Source organism: Trachypithecus francoisi, unplaced genomic scaffold (assembly GCF_009764315.1).
Source record: "Trachypithecus francoisi isolate TF-2019V2 unplaced genomic scaffold, Tfra_2.0 Lachesis_group6, whole genome shotgun sequence".
In the NCBI taxonomy this organism is placed as follows: Eukaryota; Metazoa; Chordata; class Mammalia; order Primates; family Cercopithecidae; genus Trachypithecus; species Trachypithecus francoisi.
In genome coordinates this window covers 113,341,788-113,365,465 of record NW_022681471.1, presented here as the reverse complement: position 1 = coordinate 113,365,465, position 23,678 = coordinate 113,341,788, and the positions used below count along the sequence as shown (strand labels likewise).

The 23,678-nt window shown below is 38.9% G+C and overlaps 1 protein-coding gene across 3 annotated transcripts in view; it reads right to left on the bottom strand.

Annotated features, from left to right (window-relative positions):
- SMPX (small muscle protein X-linked) overlaps window positions 1-23,416 on the bottom strand; it is a 51,594-nt gene extending 28,178 nt beyond the window's left edge. Inside the window, exons 1-5 of one of the 3 annotated variants that reach the window (XM_033201518.1) lie at window positions 23,053-23,416; window positions 19,366-19,422; window positions 8,909-8,995; window positions 2,589-2,737; window positions 1,999-2,002 (exon numbers count right to left, since the gene is read on the bottom strand). In XM_033201518.1, coding sequence (XP_033057409.1) covers window positions 2,603-2,737; window positions 8,909-8,995; window positions 19,366-19,410 — 267 coding nt within the window. In that variant the 5' untranslated portion in view covers window positions 19,411-19,422; window positions 23,053-23,416 and the 3' untranslated portion in view covers window positions 1,999-2,002; window positions 2,589-2,602. Of the gene's footprint in view, window positions 1-1,998; window positions 2,003-2,588; window positions 2,738-8,908; window positions 8,996-19,365; window positions 19,423-20,545; window positions 20,608-23,052 lie in introns of all 3 variants that reach the window. The other 2 variants (XM_033201519.1, XM_033201517.1) reach the window with 2 other exon arrangements.
- Between the last annotated feature and the right edge of the window lie 262 nt (window positions 23,417-23,678).

Here is a 23,678-nt window from a genome sequence, read left to right as displayed (position 1 = left end):
GTGGTTTTCACTGCGTTTGGCACTATGGACGTGATGGACTTATTCAATCTTCAAACCAATGATCTGTTTGATCAAATAACTGGACAACACAGGGTGAGGGTGGGTGACAAAGTGGTGACCCAAGAAGAAAAATAATCAATCCAACCGGTGAAGAGTTAAGTGATGGCTGGTCCAGGGTATTTACTGCTTGTGAGTTCACTGAATCAATCAATGTTAAGAAATGTTCTCCTTCTGCAACCACAGACTATGACTACTGAAGTCTCAAAATCTCTGACATATTTGCAGGAGAAAAATAAGTCAAAAGCAAAACAGCTTGCTACAAAAAGTAAAGATCATTCCTTGGCTTAAAACAATGACTGTACTCATTTGGAATTCAGGTCGATTACCCTGACAACTTAGATTTTCACATTACTGTAAGAATAAGGAAAAATAGGTCTCTCTGAGTGGTTTTGCATTAGAATTTGTTAAGGAGAGAAGAATCATTAAAGTCTTCTTTGAGAAAATAAAGTAACAAGAATGTGTTCTGGATATTCTGGTACATTTTCAATATTTGATTGAGTTGTTATTCTTCCTTGTTCCCTGTAATCACACAGCAAAGGCTACTGAATCAACCCCACTGCTGAGTAACACTGCAAGATCCTCTCTAAGCTCATTTTAAAACAGCATTCCTCTGAGTCTTCAAAACCGAATTCTTCTGAAACTGGAACTGAGGTTAAATTTAGGTCAACATGGATTTCATAAAAGTAAAAAACCTTTAAAGTTTGTATTAAAAAATCATGTGTCCAAATGAACAGCCTTGGTTGGGTGATGATAATCAATATGACAAAAAGTTAAGTTCCCCTCTCCAGGCTTTCTAACAAGGAAGTTCTGAAACTTCATCCTCCACATTGAAATATTTCATCTCGACTTGGCAACACAAGCAGGACTGAATGTGATACTCACTCATCAATTTGTTCCATTCTGTCATCAGTAGTAACAAGTACATGTAGCCACGTGTCAGGTTAGTTCCTGCTCACATCAATTTGTCCCCATCCAGGTTCCTGGGATTCAATCTATGGTCATAGATCCACTCTGTTTTACTCTTACTCCTGTGTTCTTTTATGTAACTGTGCTGAAAACACCAGTTACTGTTCTTTTATTTTAACTCAAAATGGCTCCTCACTTTCTCTAACTATAAAGAAACCTTTCGGCAGAACTAACTTGCAAACATCCAAGTAAGTCAGCGTAAGTGACACAAATAACACTGCCACAATGCATTGGACTGTCTCACAGAACATTCTGTTCCTTATTCTGTCTAGAGGAGAAGATACGGCGGGGCCCTATCTGCCCCACTGCTTGCCTCTGCCATCCAGTCAGAAGATTTCACCCCAACACCAACAGGAAGCGTGCAATCCATCTGTAAGGTGTGGTGGGAGGAAGGGATTGAAGCAATATAACAAGTAGGTGATAGCACTAACTTTGAAGGCAGACTCCATTTTTAGAATACATGATAGATGGGGAAACTCAGTCTCTCTAAGACTCATCTCAAGAATGAGAGCAATAATTGGGTATCATGAGGCTTAAAAGAAACAATGGACGTAATGCTCTTCACATAGTATCTTGCTCATGGTAGAGATGAATAAATGTTTCTAGTGTTCAGTATGTAATGAACACTCAATAAATATTGATTGAATAAATGGGTGAGTGACTAAATGAATGAATGGACAATCAACCAGATAAAAACCTGTTTTATGTTCCCAATACAGATTCCTCTCCTCTAGACTTAAATTTCTGCTTAAGAAATGGAATAGATTGTACATTGTGGGCTTAGTAATGTTGGAAAAGGGTAGATTTGCTCCCAGGGTCTCCTAGGAGAAAGAGTGATGACTTGGGCCAATTCCACACTCCCCTGCTGGCAGAATTCCCATACCAATCCACAGGAGCCAGGTGGAGGGTTTTCTGAACCCTCACCAGGGGATCATTATTGAACAGATGCAATTAAAATGAAAATAAGATCACAAGCCTGCTTGCAGTGCCTTGTAAGGCAGCATGCAAGTTTTGAGCCTACCCTTAATCTCATCCACACCTAGAGTCGTTATGGCATCCTCTTGGTCTGCCTTACACAAACCTGGGTTACTTGATTAAAGGACTGAACTCCTGGGTCTCTACCTCTTTATACTCCCAAACTTGTTCAGTTCCTTGATCCTCTGATCCTCTAGCTCATGAATAGCTTGTTGCTTTTTGTGATACCTGGGTGAGGAAACTGAAGCATGAAGTGAGGGAGGGCTCCCTGGACCTCAAGATCAAAACCTCAAGGCCTTTTCCCAAACATCTTTCCTCTCCCAACTTCATCCTTCCACAACTAAGAAGGATGATCAGAAAGAGAATGGCAGGCTAACATCCTCAATGGATCTATGACTAGTGATGGAATAAGACAGGCCCAAAAACTTGGCTTTACCAGAAAACTGCACCAGAAATACTGACTTAAATTGAAGGCCCCTGGTATTTAATGAACTCTTGTAGAATTTTCCAGATTTCTTCAGTGGAAGGCTTCCTTAAATCATTTTACAGAGGCCTTTTTGAGACAAAGAAGATAGTTTCTCACTCACCTTTTTTATTCCAACTACTGTTCAGCTTTGGGGACATATTTTAGTTCACTTTTAATATTCTGGATTTCCGATAGATTGACTGCAGGTCCTGGAAGTTTCTTTGCTCCTGGAATTGGCTTCTTCTCCTCATCTGAGGTGGGAGGAACACCCTGAAGAGAAAGGAGAAGAAATCCAACTCACCAAAAAAGACATTTGATCTCTTTGGGCCATGAGTATGAACCAGAAAAAAAAAAAAAATTAAAGCAACAATGATGTCAAAGTGTGTTTCTAGCAGAGTGACTGTCCCTTGTGTTGTTGAGACAGCCTTAGAGTTTCAAAACAATCTCCTAAAGTTTGTTGTGAAGTGTGGAATAAAGTTGGAAGAAGAAAACAAGTAATTTCCACATAACTTAGGAAACACTAGAGTACATTCAACTTCTGATAACTAACAAAAATTACCACTAGTTCAAAGGATTTGTGTTTCCAAGAGAAGCATCTTACAAGATTGACTTTAATTTATAATCATACAATTATAATATGCCTGATGACAGCAAAGATTTGTACAATGTTAGAGCATAGCAGGCTCTAACAATAATTTAGTACAGGAGCTTCCTGTTTTGTTTGGGGTGTAGTGGCTGCCAGTCTTTGTTCAAATAACATCTTTGGGATGCATAAACAAACTGAAACAAACGTAAGCAAAACCTTTTGAATATGGGCACCACAAGAGAGAGCGGCAGAGGAAGCCCAGCTCTCTCCTGCTTTGGGAAGTATTTTAAATTTCCTTTCATTGAATGTTATATTTTTGTTGCAGCTTTAGGGCAGGACCCACATCCTATCCTTTTTTGTGGCATTTCCAATGTCTGGCACAGAGATGCGCGTGCATACTTGTTGACTGTTGTTTAATTGGATCAATCCCAAGAATGTACCATAATGAAAATCTATGCCTCTATGTGCATACACCAAACACACATATAATGGTAACTATAAAACAAGATCAGTTGCTGTGTGTGGCTCCAAGAAATTCAACTCATGTATACAGAAAAAAAGTTGATTATTAGCCCCTTCCTTCTATTTGCTAGAGGTGGTGGGTAGGGGAGGACTGTTCTCCGTGGCCCCAGGGAAAGGTGTTGGAGAACATTTGATCACCGTGGCAGCCTTGAAAACGCGCCTCTCGGATCAGTTTACTGCAGAGAGGATAATTGAATGACGGCTCCAGCTGCTTCACATTGAAATCCAGCCATCCATCACCAAGCTGAGGTCACACTTCCCACGGCTGCTTGTAGCCAATGAGTGAGTGCGACAGGAATTCTAAGGCGGGCCCATTCCTGGGAGACTTGGGACTCGTCTGCGGAGCGACTTCACCTGGAGAACTTGCCTCAGTACAGCACTGAAGTCTGAGATGCTTCCACCCAACCCTCTATCCCTCTCTCCCTCCCAGCCTCATGCAGCTCCCTCCCATTTTTCCTTACAAATGTTTTCCCCAGCAAATATCTTTGGGTCAGTTTCCTGAAGGACCCAAACTAACACAGGCTGGCGGAGAGCTCCATCTGCTTGGCCAACAACTGGGTGAACCAATACATTTCCCGGGAAAAGAAATAAGTAACTGCATGTTTGCCTCTCACCAGAGAGGGTGGGCCCTATGCTCTATGCCCCGCCTCCACCCCACCCTTACCCTCAACCCCCACCAGCAGCCCTGTCATTTGAGTATTAAAGCTGATGGTGTGTGTTAATCCCTGTCTGGATCCTATGTCTAGTTCTCAAATTGGTTAGAACCTAAAGGAAGAAAGTATTCAAGCTTCCCCAAACTCTAACAAATTGCTTAGTAGACACGTCCTTTATAGAAATGTTTTTAAATTGTTTATCAGAGGGGATGAGTAGACATAAAATATTGAGGTGCTATTCTTCTACTAAGGGCTAATGGCTTTTCCTACAGTCATTTTCTTTAGATTTGGTACAGTGCTGATGAAATAGCTAACGTTTCGCCCAAACAAAATGATAAAGTATTTCAATGTAGACTATACCTGCTGTAAATATCTGGAAAATACTGTTTCCCTGGGTCAGTGTACAGAGCCCTAGAATCAGCTGTTTTTTTGTTTTGTTTTGTTTTGTTTTTGTCATGCATACAAATTTATCACTTATAAATGTAGATTTAGAAGCAATAATTAAAACCGTAAAGCATCCACTTGGAGGACTAGATATTCCAAAATGTTCTTTGCTATGCTTTCAGAAGGAATTTTTTAACAAGGCTATAAAGTGCTGTGTGTGTGTGTGTGTGTGTGTGTGTGTGTGTTTTATATACGTGTAGTGGTGAAATGAAAAATGTTTCCTCACTTATAAATGTTCCCACGGCTGTTAGGTGGGTAGATCTTAATAAAGAAGCATGAAAGAGAAAAATGTTTCCAATTCCTTCTGTTAAGTTCCTGGATAAGTCACATTTACTAACTTTGTAACATCAAAATGTTCTATATTGGCACATTTAACACATTAAAGCCAATGTCTGTACTTACATGTTTATATGCAGAAATTTTGAAGTGAACATATGCAGATTAATAACAATATTTAATAGGTACCTTCCTCTCAAGTTATTAAAACTTCAATGCATTGTGTTTTTTTATTTATCAGTGTAAGACTTTTACCACTTGATTTGGTAAAGTCACATATAATGAGAAATTATAATTCAATATATTTAGTAATTAGACATGATATTGACTCAGGAAGAAGGGGGTTAATGGTGCATTTTCTTAAATGAAACTTCTCTCATCTTTTAAAAACATAACAGGAATCAGATTCCATTTATTTTGTGGATTTGTAATTGTAAGAATTATAGTAAGTTAAGGCATAAACAAACAGGGTTCCAGATGGCCCCATTTAGCTACTAATTAAGTCCTTTTTTAATTTTGTAAGTGGATATTTGAATGAAGAAGGGACATGAAAGACATTCTTTGGCTTAGATAAAGAGAGTGTAAAAGAAGCCTTACCAGCTACAGCAGCATTCTCAGTTTCAGGAATGGCTGTTGTGAAGGAAATGTTTCCATTGGGGGTCACAGAGTATTTGTAAAACTTGGCAAAATAGTGAACCATATTCAAGTGATACACCTTCATCTCCCTCATTATTGCCAGATATCCTACTGAGTTTTTCCTAAACTCTCCTGTGTGGGACAATACAATCTGACCTGCTTATTCATGCTCAAACACCAAAGATTTAGTAATAACGGCACACTGTTAACTGTTCTAAGTTACATGTACTAACTCATTTAATCCTCACCTCAACTATATAAACCTGGTACTATTATCATCCCTGTCTTACAGTTGAGGAGACTCAGGCACAGAAGGGCTAAGAAACTTTCCCCAAGGCCACACAGCTAGGAAGCGGCTAGACCAGAATTAAATGTTTGCATCTTGTAAAGGAGCCAGGTGGAGAGGGAAATAATTAACACAAAATCCCAACATGCTATTTTGTGGCTTAATGATGATAGTGTTTCCGTCAAAAGAGAGAGTTGGGAAGCTTAGTAGAGGCTTGTCAATACCCTTCAAATCACTTCAAGCAAGCAGCTGATTGTCTTACGCAAAAGACCAGCCCTGTTTATTAAGGTTTGGCTGTAAGGCCTCAGTGTTGGGCACGTGCCCATCTATGGCTGGGCCAAGCAGGTAGGTGTACTCCAGCTCTGTGAGCAGAGCAAAGGTCTTACCAGAAGTATAGGTGGGCCAAAGACAGGGTCAGTGCTCACAGGCCTTGGCAGACAGCCAAAGATTCATTCTGGCTTCCTGCTGGGGAACATCCTCTTCACATCTGAGAGGGTGTCAAGATCAAAAATCCTTCTGAGTTTAGATGAGGAACCTACTGAATGTGATAGAGGTGATCTGTTCTGTTCAGAGATGGTATGTTGTGATCTCTATACAGTAATTATCCTCATGCAAGGCTAGGCAATGAACAATTTTAAGTCTACAAAATTAAGCAATTCCAAGTTTGCAAACTAGATAATGATAATAAATGTGGATGTATATGTTGTTTCAAATCCACATTTTATTTTCCCTTTCAAACTATGCCTTAAAATGTGACTGGGGCCTGAAGCTAATTGACAAAATCCTGTTTAACCCACCCTGTGGCTAAGCCAAGCTGTCTAACTACTCCCCTCACAATGTTGTCTTCGTAAGAAACTTAATCTGAGGTCCAGGCCAGAGACTGAATCATTAGATCCCACTCCCTCCCCAAGACTCCACAAATCCTGAGAGTTTATTTCTGCTTTTATGGTAAAGAAATACCATCCCTAGCTCCACCCTCCTGCCCAATGAGCCCTATGAGAAAGGTATGGTACAGTTCAAGAAACACACTCCATCTGTTGGGCAGTAAGTTGCTCCAAAAAAAAAAGGAAGAAAGGCAAAAAGAAAAAAGAAACATCCCTGGGGTCTTTGTATCTTTGTGAATACATCACTCCCTCCATCCTATGAAAAATACTAGTTGGCCATTTGTATATGTGATTAATTATAAAGTAGGTGTTCACAAACCAAGCTGTATCAGTTCTTATCTATTTTAGAATGCACTGCAACCATCAGATTAGATACAAGGCAAGAGAGAGCAAAGTGCTTCCCCAGTCCCCTGAGACATTTGTGTGGAGGAAAGTACCAGTTGTACAAAGAAGAACCAGGGGCCATCTGTACCACAGGTGGAAAATGAAATGTGAGCCACCAAAACAGCTGTTACATCAGTCAATTTAGTGAGAAAAGTGGGTCAAACTACCTTCCGACTGATTGCCATGGTAGTGACAGACACAGTTTAAGAGGAAGCACAGGAAGCAAAGAAAAATATAATTACAGATAAATGAAAGTATAGAGGAATTCCACTGCCATCCCTTCTACCTCCCCATGCCTTTTCCTCACAACATGCAAAAACAATAGGCCCAGGAGTGCTTCATGAAAATTGGATAATTATATCAAGTGATAAAAAATAGTTTATGGAATACCTACTAAGCTATGCTATGTCCATTATATCATGCCTCTTCCCTCACAGTGACCCTCTGAGGAATGGAGGGGATCCTATTTTGCAGACGCAGACTCTGAAATGCTTGGCCCAAGTCCCAGATGGAGACCTTATGATCATGAGTAAACTTGATGGCAAAGTTAACAGCACCAGAACTTGAGATTATGTAACCATAAAAGCAGAGTAAGGCCAGGTCTTTCCAACTGGTATGTTCAAAATTTGTATTCATCAAGAGTGACTTAGTGGCTGCAATTTCGGCACTTGATGATATCACTCAAATACTCCATCTCTTCCTTTCAAAAATTATCTTTCTACTGATAGGAGACTGGAACCACTAATTTAGGACCACATCAGGAATATTCACAGGAAAAAAAGGTTACAGGCAGAACAAAGTTTTATTAGGAACCTTTGAAATGGTAATAGATATTCTTTTGGGACAAATACCAAAAATGTCACTTGGTAAAGTTTAAAAGCCTTTTTACCTTTTTAAAAAGATGAAATACATTTTGCTGTGCCTTGTGGCTTTATTTGATTCCATTTTCCATGTCTTGTGCTAATAAAATGTTCCAAAACCTTCACTATCTTTTTTCAGAATCAGACCTTCCAGGTTTCAGCAGAAAAGTTACAACTGGGTAAGAAATAAAAACATCTGAAGAAGAAACTCTTCCCTTTTTATGGCATTCATTATTAATTGTAGCCTCCAATTTAGCAGACCGGGTACTTGAATTTGGGGGAGAAGTAAAGAATTAGAAAGAGGTAAACTACAGAAATGGAGGCTTGATAGACTCCCTTGCAAAGTACCCTTTTCAAAGGAAACATTTAGAGATTGAGTTTTTGTTTGTTTGTTGTTTATTTGAATCCCCAAATAATTTAATGTGCTTACTTCCTGCATTCCCACTTATCAGAAGCTCTACTAAATATTATTACATCCTGCTCAGTTGGATAAATGATCCCAAGTGAAAACTTACCAATCTAGTGACTACTGCTAGACCAAAAACTTATCAGAGGCTTTATCCTCCCCACCACACACATGTGCACACACACACACACGTACACACAATCAATCAATCAATCAAATAATCAGTCAATCAACAGACTGGAAGTTAAACTCAGTACCTTCAAATAATGGTGCCAGGTACAGTACTTAAATTTGGCTGAAGGGAAGGGAGGAGGCAGTGCGTTTCAGGGCTGATTAAGTAAGACAACTAAAGAAACGTACATACTGTATGTGATTCCTTGACACACAGTCATTTGCCCCCTCCTTTGTCCTGGAGAGCTAGCCCTTGCCTTGCCTCTGCCCCCTCTAGTGAAGATTTTAGAAAGGAAAAACATTGCTGTGTTCTTAGAGCTGAGGTTTCCTCACCTCCTCCACTTCAGGAGTACATTCTTTTCTTCTGGGGGGTTGACCTGCTCCTGGTCGAAAGGCTCCCATTGGAATATTGATATTTGCCTAAAAGAGAAAATGGGGTAAGTTTAGCTCAAGAAAAGTAAGAATTGCAATGACATTCTGAGACAGTAATCATTGTGAAGAAAAATGCATCTGAAAAGTACATCTTCAAAGCTTTTTATCTCAGGAAAATTGCTGTAATGACAGCATAAAAATATGCAAAGGAAAATTTGACTTCCATTTATTACAGATTACATTTATTACAGATTTCATTTATTACACATGCTTAGGTCTGTGCAGTGATTTTACAATTTCTTGTTGGATGGAAGAATTGGAAGACAGTTTGTTCTGGCTGTTGCCCTCCTGAGGTGCATATTATTTTTCTCTCTCGAGGATAAAGAGGGAACATATAATGACAGGCAAGGAGGAAAGAGCATCTGCATAAGTCATCCCACACCTTAGCCCTCCTTCCAGTCCTTCAAATTTTCCACATGGGAGGGGAGACATTTACACGTCCTAAGCTACCTCCTCCTTTCCATAATGTCCTGCACTTTATTGCCTTAGTCTCTGAAATTGACACTCTTCTACCTTCTTCCCAACATGTACTTGTATGAGTCAGTAAGGAGTAAAGAGGGTACTTGGCCAAGTTCCCTTTGTATCACCACTCATTGACTCTTCTCTTTCATGTTGATAACATACTAATCTCCATCAGTGGTAAACATAAAATACCTTCATGACATCCTCTAAACATTGAATTAGGTAGGGATATATTGACACTGTAATTTGAACTTGGTGAGATAATGTGTAAATTTGAATTTTGCCCATACTTATTTGATGTCAAATGGTGAAAATATGTAATGCAGATCAAAAATGTCTTCAACCAGTATTATCACTCACATAAAACAACCATCAAATACTATTTTAAAGTAGAATACAATATTTTTCCACTGAAGATAAAGTGTTGCCTTATGAGTAATTGGATATGTGGGCTTGAAAGTTGAAATTTCGTTTTGATGTTATGCATGTAAATGATGCCTGAACAAAAGGAGCAAAATATTTTTTTTATCTTATGACATGGATTGTATGATTTTGGCACCACACCAAAGGAAGTTATTAGGAAGTGTGGTAAGTCCCATTTGGAACTGCCTGGTACAAGCTCTGTTGCCAGGGCAATGATTAACCCTATGAAACAGGAAGCATCCAGTGTCCATGTTCATGCAACATGGCAGGTCTGTGTTGTGCTCCCTTCAGGAGCAGGAGGTGACTTTTCTACCCAGGAGCTTTAAAACACCCCATCCTTACTAGAATAATGCTGATACCACAGAAAGAAATAGATCCAAAGTATTCGTGGAAAGTAACCAGAGAGGTACATCATTGTGGAGCCATTCCTAGTACCAACAAACCAAGGAGTATTTTTAATCAGTATGTACCACATATGTTAAAATATAAACCCAGCACAACTTTAGAGAAAAGCATTTTAAAAACCTAAGGCTGAGCTTTCTATGCTATTCTTACGTGCAAGGAAATACCAGGTGGCCTAGAGTGGGAGGAGGAGGGAGCATAAGAGAGGAGAAAGACTTGTCTTATGTGGTGGCAAATATGGAGCCATACTCCATGAATTCCAAGATGCATCTCTTTTAATATCTCTGGTCAGAATGTGTCTTACAACCAGCAGTGTCCTACAATTTTAGTTGGCACATTTGCTTTATTTTGGCAGGATGTAAAATAATGGTATTTTACAATTGACAGCATCTTAGATTGGATGAAATATCATAGGGGCCTGAATAAAGAAGACCAAGACAGTGTAAATAATACAGAAGATAATCCATATTGGACCAATAGACTATTTCCATCACTACAGTTTGGATGAAAGAGAGGAAAAATCAATATAGAGATTATTTGGGGAAAAAGTTAACCAGTTAAAAGTTTAGTTAAATTGTCCCTACCCCAACCCATTTATTAAGCATCTACAGGGGGCATCTTCCTAATGGTGAGCTCAAGTTATCATATTGTTTCTGAAAGACTTGATTGCTAAATTAACTCATTTAATCAAGTATATATGCTCTATAGTAGATTGTAGTTTTTAGTAAGGGGACATGTAAAGGTCATCCAGAATAATATAATATTGTGAAGGGCATGTTATGAGATGACTACTTTTCCTGTTTGGAGATTAATTTTAGTGATGCGCCCCCATGTGGCCTCTACATGTTTCATGGGTGGCTTACAGTAGTGAAAAGAGCCTAATGCTAGCAGTTGCCACAAGTTATCTGTGCTTGAAAACGTAACAATTGCTCTGGGTCTCATTGTCCCCATTTGTAATATGAATGTTAGGCTGTGCCAATGGTTTTCAAACGTCTTAACCAGGGAACCCTTCCTTCCTTCAAATGAAGTACTGTAAGAATATCTACAGTGCAAAGCAGGCAGAGGTGGAGGGTTTAAATACCTGCATCCTCACAACAAACTTTTGAGGTTAGTATTATCATCTTCATTTTACTGATGAAGAAATGAATCCTCGGAGAGGCTAATTCCCTCAAGGTCATACATATAGTTCCAGGAAAAGGCAAGATTCCAAATGGAAGCTGCCTGACTTTAGGGACAGACCTTCTCACTCTCTCAAACCCGTCTCTTTTCACGTGGCCAAAAATAACTCTCACCAGCTCTAAAATTCTCTAAAGCAGCTCTGATATTGGAGACTTACCCTTTGAGTGGCCTTTGAAAAGGGGCACATAAAATGGATAATTTCATAATAGATACCAAGAAAAGCCACATTGAAAAATGAGCCATTAACTCACCGACTTGACACTTTTTCTTCTTTAAAAGCATCACTCAAGAAATCAGAAAAACCTAAATGGAGTTTTTTTTTTTTTTTTTTGACAGCAGATATTGACAGGAACCAAAGCAGCCTGAAAATATGTCGAACATTCAATCATAATGTGCACCAATAAGGGATTATAAGAGGCATGCTTTGTCAATTGCAGCATGCATTATACTATTAACAAGACGATTAGAGATGTTTCATTAGTATAATTGTAGGGCAGTAATCTTTGAGTGACAAGTCATAGAATAAATTATAGCCATAAGAAAAATTCCTTATAATTTGAATTTGATGAAAATATGTAGATCTGTAGCTCTCGGTTTTTATTCCATTGGCCAGAAAATTGGGTCATATTTTGTCTCTTTCACTGACTTACTCTGTGTTTAAACACAAATGAAATACTTTCTCAGCGACTAATTTTTCTACCTACAAATTGAGTATGGTATTTGCTACTAAAAATAGGCTTAAAATACAAGCTAAACTTTTATGAAAGAATAAACAAACAGAAATGTTTAACATCAATGAGCTAGAGTTGATATCAGGTTAAGCTTCCTTCTCCCCACAGATTCTATGTAAATGCAAAGGAAGCAGTCTCTTTTTTTCCTTTTGTAATGCAATCTTTTGTATTTCTTTTCCCTCCTTGAGGTTTATTCATTTTAGAGATTTAAAAATACGCCCCTGATGCAGCAGACCTGGTGCATCACTTTCCCAAGCGATATATAATTTGTTACATCCTCCAAGTTGGGAATGGAAAAAAAATCCACTAGATCATCTTTTGCCAGAATAGGATACAGTTCCCTGATAGAAGACCTATCTGATGTGAAATTAATACTACACTTGATCTCACTAGGTGAAGAAAAGTAGAAAGAATTCCCTGTAAGTTAATTCCACTACTCCCTTAATTATTTGTATTGTTCTCTTTGCTTGGCTCCGGGCTTTAAGCCCAGAGGATTCTGGAAACAATATTTCCTCCACACCCCTTTCTGTGTGGCTTACAATGGAATGACATCTTCTTTCCCAGTGGGTTGGATTCTGATAGCTGCCAGCCGGCTGGGTACTGACAATTCCTATTGAACTTTGCTTTCCACAGTCATTGTTCTCTTATCTCCCCCTCTCTTTTTGTCCCACTCTGTCTCTCCTTTTCTGAACCCACTGTGAGTTTTCTGAACAGTTCAGAGGCTTCTGGAGTTTCCTCCCAATGCATTATTTGTTTCAGATGACCCCATACTGATTCGATCTTTACTTTTCAAAGGATTCCAGCAGCTCGTGCCAGAATCTATAGCCTCCCCCATGCCATTCTTCTGTAGTATGGGCAGAGGAAATTCTACAGGGTTGCATTTTGCATTATTTTTCTTTCTGCTCTTCCTATTCTCACAGTCTTAGTCGTTCTCTGAACGGAGCAAGATATGACATTTTGAGATTTATAGCATCTTTACAGAAGACTTCAGAAAGAGGTTTGTTTTTTCATAACAGATTAGAAAATGAGATTCTTGTTTGATATATTAATATAAAATGAGAGACACATACATATCTACCTACTAAAATATAGTCAACTTATTTTAAAATAAAATTCTTTATCACTGGAATGCATAACTGCTTAGGGATTCTTGAAATGTGGAGTGGATTCAAAACACGGAAAACTTTCCCACATAACACAATTTTGAGAAACTTCTACTTTGCCAGTGTTCTTCACCCATGATGTTTCACATTGAAAATGTTTTTATTTTTGCTCTGTTCTCAACACTTTTTTGTTCTCTTCAATAATTTCCTGAATGACTCAACTGTAATCTCATCATCCAGAGAAAGGCAGATTTCAAGAATGTACTGTACAGCTATTAAGATAATGTGCACAATTGGTCGGGGGCAGGTTGTATTTCTGAAGTGCTTTTGGATGTCAATATAAAAAAACATGACATATTTTTGCAAGTGTATGACTGCTTTGCCTCATGTCACAAATATAGAGCTAGGCAGAGCCGCAATGGTCATTAGCTGGAGGTAATACTGAACCCACTTGAGAGTAAGACTCCTACATTCCAGTTCTTAATACACTTAAAAGAAACCAGCATTGGAAATCATAAACAATGTATTATAGTGGTTTATGTAAGAAACAGTAGATCTATGATCAAAGAAAAGGGCTTGTCTCTACATTAAAACAAATGGCAAATGAAAGTTAATTTTTAATGTTTTAAATTTAAATAAAATATTGAAAGAAGGCATGTATGATCATTATGATTTTAGCTTTAATCTATCAGATTAACAATGGATGGTGATAGTCTATTCCTCTATACCAATGATTGTCATATATTTGGAATCATTTTTAAACTGGAAATCCTACACAGGAAACACTTAGAGTCTTTAATGCCTATCTGTAAATATTTTCATCTTTCATGGAAACTGCTTTCTTCTTCCACATTATGCCCTAGATGAAGAAGAGTGGAAGAACAATGACAACTAGTGGGGAAGGAAAGAAGTACTGAAACATGGAGCGTCAGAATATTCTCTTTCTCTTCTACACATAGATTGGGTAGCAACAGAAAACTTCCCATGCTAAGACGCCACATACTCACTAATGATGTAGGACTCATATAATTTTTTTCAAATGTATCATAAGTTAGATTTAGTTTTACAAACGGCTTAAGTTGATTTAGCCATGGTTGTTTGAATTTCAGGACCATGTTTATCATTGCGTCTCTTTACTTTGTACTTTTAACTCCAAGGCAACTTACTCTTAAGGTGACTTTAATCAGTGTAGACTATCTTCTTCACTGAAATGCCGACAGTGTTTCTAAATATTGAGTTCTTTAAAAGGGAGGCACCCAGCAAGCATCCATAAAACGGTAATTGCCTCTCAAGTAGCCTTGGTGCTTATGATTATCCTTAAGATGGTCCACACCCACTCCTCCAGCCTTACTCTCTGTGCCAATGGTGGGGACAGTAAGTAAAGACAGCATTGCAGAGTGGTTCCAAACACAAGCTTTGGGATCAGACTGAATAACTGATGTTAGGGCTTGACTATCCTACTTACAAATTGTATAATCCTGGGGGAGTTACTTCACTTTTCTAAACCTAATATTATGATCCATAGAAATCCCACTGCACTGGGCCAGGTATATGGTAAACCTTGAATAAACTGAAACTATTATTGTCATCCTGATAATAAACCTTAGAAGTTATTCTCAAGAAGTTCACAGACTTACAAGCTGGACAGAGACTTAGAAGTCATTTAACTGAAGCCTCTCCCTTTGAAGATCACAAGGACCAGGGGTGTGAATTTACACAGTAGAGCTAAGACTGGGGCACAGGACTCTTTTTTGTTAGCCATGAAGTTCTCAGATCTCATGGGAGAGGACAAGTAATACTCAGCTTACTTTCATTAACGGTGGAGAGAAAGGATCAGTGACAATCCAGAGAAGATTGGCTCTGTGTGAATTGGGGCCCTAAGGAGGCCTGTGGTGGTTCCCAAAGTGGATGTGTTCAGGAGAAAGAAAGACAGGCAGGTGCTGCCAGTGGCTGGTGTCACTTGGTCTCATTAGAGTCACCAAACAGATCGCTGATGGGATTAGGTTCCAGCAGTTCTAGCTTTCCCCACCACCTGTCATGTCAAATTCTTTCATTTGAGGACAGGACCCAATATGCAGAGTGTGCTGATGTTACCTTGGTTGCAGCTCAATTCCCACCAACAGTGGGGTTGTAAGAAGCAGCCTGGAGAGACCAGAACCGGAGTTGGCAATCTATAGCCCACAGGCCAAATCCAGTCCACCACCTGATTTTGTAAATAAAGTTTCACTGGGACATAGCCACAGTCATTCATTTACGTACTGCCTATGGCTGCTTTTGTGGTACAACAGCAGAGCTCAGTAGCGGGAACAGACCAAACAACTCACAAAGCCTAAAATATTTATTATCTGGTCCTTTATGTAAAAGATTTGTCAACCTCTGGCATAGAACTTTATCAGCTGCTTAGGGGACAAAGGCCTCTCCAGGCTAAGAAAGAATCAACTGATTCTTTCAGGATATTTTTATGCCCCTGGCAGAGATTTAACTAATACAACTAAAGAGAAGTGTAGGATTAGAATCCCTTTACAACTCAAAAGTCATCTCTTCTTCAGTGTGGATGTGAAAGACTACTGTCTACCTCCTGTAAGGGTGGTTCTAGTTCTGGCCTCCCTCTTATTCTGGTGCACGGAGGAGATGGAATAAGTTGAAGACAAAGCCAAGGCCATTCCATGCATTATTTGGATAGTTAGAAGGCCCATCTCTGAAGGAATTTACATACTATAAACCAGGCACTTGCCATAGATTATTTTGTCTATTCATTATAATAACCCTATTAAGTAGTATGATTGCCCCCATTTTACAGAAAGGTGGACTAAAGGTGAACTAACATTGCAGAGATTTGTAACTGTTTGACTCCATGTTGTCTGGAGGTGTATTAATTCACTCCTGAAATGCCTGACTGTTCAAACTATGGTCAAAAGTAACTTAAATTCACCCAAGCCAGACACACTAGAAATCTAAGTCATTGTTTCTGGAAGTTTGCACTGCAAAACACTATCTTGTAAGATAGTCACTGAAAAGGTCCAATATGTTTAGAAAACATTGCATATGCTTCTGCCCTCTTAGAATAACTTGATGCCATTAGCAAGTTATGGACTCTGAGAAAAATTTTCAAACATTAACCATATTAGTCTCTAATCTATAACAACATCCCATAAAACTAGTATGCCAAGGAACATAGTTTGGGAGCTGTTGAAGGAGATGATGGTGGTGAATGATGATAATAGCTAATATTTATTAAGCAATTATGGTGAACCAGGCACTGAGCTGAGTATTGACAAGCATTAAATTCATTTAAACTTCATAGTAATCCTATGAGATAAAGACTTTACTAATTCTTCTCTTGATAGATGAGGACACTGAGGCACAAAGAGGCTAAATAACTTTCCCAAAGTCTTGCATCTAGTAAGTACTGGAGACCTTGAGCGCCTCAAACACATGGATCAGGGATCAATTCATCTTTGTGTATACCCTACACTTAGCACAGTGCCTGGCACATATTATGCACTCAGGAAATAACAAATGAACTGAATTGGAGATAAAATCCTAATAAAAATAAGTGACTAGAAGATATGGAGTAGAACATTTCAGAGCTTTAAATGGTATTTACAGTGAGGAGAGTCCCTTATTAATCAGGGCTTCTATTTGTTCCAGACAAGACTAACCTAGATAATGTCCGTACTATAAACCATTGTGTATGGTGTAACCATGTTCATATTTTATTTCATGTACCCTACTTAAGGTTAATGCAAAGATAATAGGAAAATATCAGATAGTGCTGATCCTATTTACCCACAAGAAATAATATTTCATTTGAAGGTGCATTAAATTGGGCCTTTTGTGTGGCATAAAATATATCGAAAGAGGCAATACCACATCTATAAGGAACCACTGTATTGCCTTTGTTGGCAGAATGGATGGATCTTTTGTAATGCGATATAATAACGGCTACTGAGAACAGTCAGTCACAGCTTTTAAAATATTACAATCTAAAAATATATCAAGGTCAAAATTAGTAAATAAAATGCTAGTGAATTTTCATTGTGGATTTGAGGGAGGCCAGGGACCATTAAGGAAGAAAAACTAACACACTTTCCGTTTTAAAAGTAAGAGGGAAAAAAGGCAGCCCGAGAGAAGACTGTTTTTGTGTCCTAAAAAAATAAAAAGGAATTTTTATGTTTAGCACTTCCAGAGGTTCAAATTCAGTGATTAAAAGATATTACTTCTCACAACTTTGACATAAAGTATTCCTGAATGATGATAATAATTCTAATAATGGTTGACACTCAATGTGTGCTTACTATGTTGTTTTTTGTTTTTTCCTTTTTTTTTTAGATGGAATCTCACTCTGTTGCCCAGGCTGGAGTGCAGTGGCACAATCTCGGCTCACAGCAACCTCCGCCTCCCAGGTTCAAGCGATTCTCCTGCCTCAGCCTCCTGAGTAGCTGGGACTACAGGTATGTGCCACAATGCCTGGCTAATTTTTTGTATTTTTAGTAGAGACAGGGTTTCACTGTGTTAGCCAGGATGGTCTTGATCTCCTGACCTCGTGATCCGCCCACCTCAGCCTCCCAAAGTGCTGGGATTACAGGCATGAACCACTGCGCCCGGCCTACTATGCCGTTTTAAGCATTTTATACATGTAGCCCTAGGAAGTGAATACTGTTATTTTTTCTCCATTTTACAGATGTGGAAATAGAGGCGCAGAGAGGTCAATTAGGGAGAGTAATTTTCCCATGATCTTACACCAGTCCAGGATGGATTAAGGACCCTAGTAATATAGTTTCAGAGCCCATGCTACTAACTGCTTCTACACTGGGTAAAAGAGAAGATTCAAAGGCTCAAGGATGTCCACAGGTCTGGGATACAAATATAATTCCACTACCACTGTCATGGAAGTCAGAGGCTCACTAGGTAGACACCAGAGAGGACTGGATATGACAATGCAGAGTGGAATCTTGCCAAATGCATAGGCCCTTCCTTGGTGGTTTGTTCAATGACATGTTTCCAGAGGTTGTTGTACATCCTGCCACTTAAGAACCTCTTCAATTTAAGGATCTGTATTAGTCGTGACAAGGAAAGATCTGTCCCTCCACCTACTTCTATCAGTGGTGTTTGCTAGGATTTCTAAACCCCTTGATGACGTGTTTACAACCTGGCCACAAGCACAGCCCTCCACAATACAGTCAACCATTTATGATTGTGTTTCTGTTGTGATGGTACATTAGGCCTAAAATATTCAGGAACTGCCACATGACCTGCAGTATTCAGGAAAGTCCAAGAAAAAAGTTCCTTTGGAGAAAGCACAGACAGGCTCCATGTTGATGGAAAGATGGAATTTTACAATAAAGCATTGTGCCCAGAGTTTCAGGGTGGAAGCCCGTTGAGAGTCAAATACAGAGCCCTTAAGAGAAATAACAAATTAAGTATTGAGTAAAAACAAATACTGAAAGTTATTTTCATAATTGTATTTTTGTTTCCAAATGCCTGCTTCCTCCTTCCCTTTTTGTGGGTGACACTTAAGTCAGTTAAACAACCAAGGAATTTGTTTGCTGGGAGGGCATGTGGAGAACTAATAACATGTGAATTTGAAAAGATAAATACCCAAGCCCTGGAAGGACACTTAACTACAAAAGGATATTATTTAAAGAAAGATGTATTTCAAACAGATGAGTCAACAACTGTGACTCATCTGTTTGCGCACATATCAATTGGAAATTAAAAATAAAATTGAATATATCCTCTATCAATGAACACATCAAAAACATATCAAAAACATACACACTACATTTTTTAGAAGATAATTTAATTCTCACTTATAGACTGATTGTCTTATAATTCAGAACAATTAAACAAAAATAGCTTACTTCTCCTGTCTCACTTGTACCTAACTGGTTTTATATCCTTTCTCAATTGTACCTTACAAATCTTATGAAGAACTTTATTTTCTTCTTGAAGTTCATCATGAGCTAGGAGTGAACAATCACCAGAAATATGACTTACTAAGCAATCAGGCAAGAAGTTGCAGAGCCGTTGTTAAAATACAAATATACCTACTTACCTGGATGGCTCTAACATTGGAAACTGGCTGTTTCGACATATTCATGCAGTCTTATCCCTAAAAAAACAAGTAAGAAACTGTTAGAGGTGGCAGCATTCAGATTCTCAGTCTTGATAAATTAGAATTTAACTCATGATTCAACTGGGCAGTCACCCCTTTCACTGGCCATATATTCTTTCAGTCTCAGTTTCCAAAGTTACTAAGAGACTCTCCTTCCCAATGCCTCGGGTGAGGGAACACTAGAGCGCCAGGATAAATCATTCAGGAGGAGAAATGGTGAGACGCCTCGCCCCTGATACTAATGATATACAATCAGAAACTTGAAAGGTGCTATCATCTCCTTCCCTGCCCTCCTGACCTTCTGCCAAGAACAGCAAAGCAAAGAGATTGTGGGAATAAAACACCTTTGTTCCGGGCCTCTGAAGTTCTTGGTTTGAAACTGAACTTTTAATCTGAATTCATAATTGCCAGGGCTGCTATAGTTCATTGGGAGTGCCTCCTCTTTGTTGAACACCCAAAAAGAAATGGCCTGTACCACTTCCTTAACTGCTGCAATGCTCTCTACTTGCTGTGCAGTATCTGTTCTGCCCAGCAACCTAGGAGATGCTCTGAGGACGTAGGTCCCATCTCCTGCTCTGTGTGCCCCTACCCTGTGCTTTCAACCAGGTGCCTCATACAGAGCCCAGGCTCTGTAAACACAGGCAGACAGCAAGCCTCACCTGTAAACTTTTCTTTCTAGGAGGCAAGGAAGACTTACACATGACCATATCAAATCCTCAAGATGTAGAAGTGCTTCTTCCCAAAGGACTTTTGCTTTCTTTAAGCATGTGAGACCTGATTTAGTGCACAGTGACTAGAGCACATTAGGGGATGCGGGATGCAACTTACTGGAGATGGGGAGAAGGGAATGGCCCAGCTCTGGCCTGTTTTTGTAGCTTGGCCTATTAAATGTCAGCAGGACCAACTGAAAAATTAAAAATTCATTGAATTCAAAGCATGCTGTGTTTTAAGCCCAAACTGTAAAACAGGTTGATTGAGGTCTATCAACTGGTGTAAGTGATGTGTTCACTGGTGAGTAAAAGAATGCAAAAAGCAGTGTTGGCATTTGCCACACATCTTGTGTAACCTGGGCAATGTCACTCAATATTTCTAAGTGCATTTCCTCTTCTTTAAATTTTACCTGCTTCACAGGTTGTGGTAAGAATCCATATGACATACATGCTCCTGAAAAGGTCTTGTGAACTGTAAAGAATGATGCAAATATTTATTGTTTATTACCATCATCCATAGCTAATGACCTTGGAGTGCTGTACTCATCTCCAGCTTTAAGTTCAGAGTAATAATTTTTATAGGTATGTTCCCCAACACCTGTAGAGATAAAAGATCTGAAAAGAACTCTGTGAAAAAAAGTTTTTTGAAATCTCCAAAGTCTTAGGCTCTATTATGTGAAGTTAAACAATTCCATATTTTTTAAAAACCTCTATACTCAGGGTATCCAAATATATAGTTTTTGGAGCCACATACATGAAAACAATAGGACTCTTTTTTTAAAGTTTCACCTGAATGTCTTTGTAACATATAGATATAGCCTCCATGCATAAGGGTCTAGGTAGAATTATTTTTAATATGGTTACAAAATTAAAAAGCAACAACAAATGGAACAGTCAAGGATACATTTTTCTCTATGATATGTTTCAAATAGATTGCTGTCTTTCCTGCAGCGTCATAAAGAATGAAGGATTTTTAATTTGTGGATCTAGGACACACAGCTTAATTCCAAAAAGAAAAGCTCGGTGGCTTAATTTTTAATGTTTTTATTCCTCAAAAGCTGTTAGAAGTCATACAAAGCAATAATTTTCATAGAACTTTAATATCTCAGCATATGGTATTCTCTGTGTGTGTACAACTAAAGTTTAACTAATATCACTTGGGAACTTGTCCAAAAAGTTATTGTATATCAGTTTGAAACAGAGATTAGAAAATTTCTTCATGTTATGACAATAGCAAGTTGAAATGTTTTTTAAAATTAGTCAGTGAATGTTATACTGTATTTTTTTAAAAAACCAATTTTATATTTTCAATGGACTGATTTAACTTACTACTGGATTGCTGCTTTTGTGTGAACCTCTGAGCCTCAAGAATGGATGGGCCTTGTCTCCTGTATAATTTTGGTATATTCCAATTTGCATACAAATCTCTTAACATGCATGTCAATCTTTGAAAGAGACATCTATAGAAAGCTGGTCAGATCCCAACTCTCATTCCTCACAAACAGGCTGGATAACATTTGTGTAAATCAGTTCAGCAGCAGTTCCTGCTGTCCTCATTATTTTCAGAGAAATCAGGGCAAAGCATACTGATGAATAAAATAGACAGTGTTCCCTGTTTCCCTGGCCATGCAGTCACCTCTATCAGGGATGTAGAGTGTGGAACACACCTTCCTTCTTCATCTGCATGCTTCGTCCCCGGACCAAGAAAAGAAAACTATGCCTTAGATACACACTCCACTCCCATGAGGGCCACTGCTTTTCATCCAAAGAGGTACTCTTTACAGCACTCAATTACTATGTCTCCCGGTTCTGGCTAAAGTTTTGAAACATGGAAAGTTTGACAAGGCATATACTGACTTTTACAAAGCCTATAATATAATGAAAACGCTTGCCAGCTGAGCACCGCTGAGTTTTCCTGGCAGTTCTTTAAGTCGGTGGGGACCATTAATGGTCTGTATGCTGAGTCACCTATGATATATCCCTGCTTGTCTTTGATTGGGTAGCACCTAATATCTGACTTCTAAATAGAACTCTTTGACTTACTAAAAATTTGTCAATAGTAATATCACTCATTTAATAAGAAGGGATTCAGAGGAAAATCAATCACTATTCAGAGATAAGAGCTTTGTTTGTTCTTTTTAAAGTTCGAATAAGTGGGTAAAGCTCCACCTCAAAGGGAATTATCTTCTGTCCTGTAGCTAAAAATAATTCCTGAGAAGGGTGTAGAAAGATGTTCAGCTGTCTGAACTAACTCCTTATTCACTCTGCTTTAATATGCTGAGAGGAAAGAGGTACTCTTAGTGTTCTCATGCTTCAGAACCTGGTGCCCACATAGAAAGGGACAGTGAGTGCTGCCCTCTACCCTGCTGAGTATGGGAATACTGTGACCAAAGTGAAGATTTTAAAAGATGGTTCTATCATTGATAGAACTTTATCATTAAGACCAAGCCTAGTGCTTAGGGAAAGGAGAAAATCATTTTAAACTTGTACTGTATAAAAACTCTGGCAATAATTTGCATTTTGGTGAATCAAAGAATTAGCATTATAGCTTTTCTCTGGCCCAAATTCTGATGATTTCTTGGCTTAGGGCTTCAATCAATCTGCAGCTGACCGACTAATCCTGGCCAGCACAGCTTCAAGGTCACAGTTATAATTTCTAGACTGTGGACATTTTATTATTGCCACTATCGATGAAAACTGCCCTTCAGTATTTGCCTAGTTCAATATTCTTTCAGCACCCTCACCCCTCACAATTTATAAACAGAATCAGCAATACCACCAATGAAAAATGAATTTACAAGGAAGCTATACTCACTGGTTACAAGCCTACAAAGTTAAAAGTAGTCACTTCAAGTTAGGTATCAAGGAAATTTCCTTTAGAAAACCCAGTTGCTGGGAGCTGGGTCCTTCTGCTTACCTGCTTTATGTATTTGTTTACTGCCTAAGGAAAGTCCCAGGCAGCCAGATGCAAGAATATAAAGCTCCTTGTAAGGTGGAAGGGGTGCCCGGTGTCCTCTGAGCTGCGATCTCAATTCCGATGCTTTTCATGTGGCTGAAATAGCTCGAGTGCTCTGTGCCTCTCCCAGTATTGAGAGCTGCTCCTGGCTCGGGGCTGGAGGGGAACTTAAACCGTTAAGGCTAAGTGTAAAGAGAATTCCTGTCATAGCTCACAGTTGTTCTTCCTAAATATAGAGTTTGATACAAGCCATACGCTGGCTGCCTCCAAAAGGCTTGACCGTGCGGAAAGCAGGGCTCAAATGTCAGCCGGAGGTGGCTATGGTATCTTATGTGCCCTCCTAATCTTCCAGAAGATGCTGGCTGCATTTTCTCATATATTCTGAGGGGGTATAGCAAAGTTCAAAAAGTAGGAAAAGTCTATCTTTAGCTTTATTACCTGGATGCCAGAAGATGAGCATTCAATAAAAATTGGGGGGAGGGGGGAGGGTGTCAGCATGGCACCATGCCTCTCAGCAGGGGTACTGACATTAAACAAGGCTTGAATCCTAGCTTGGTCACTTGGGAGCTGTTAAAGTTACTTAATAA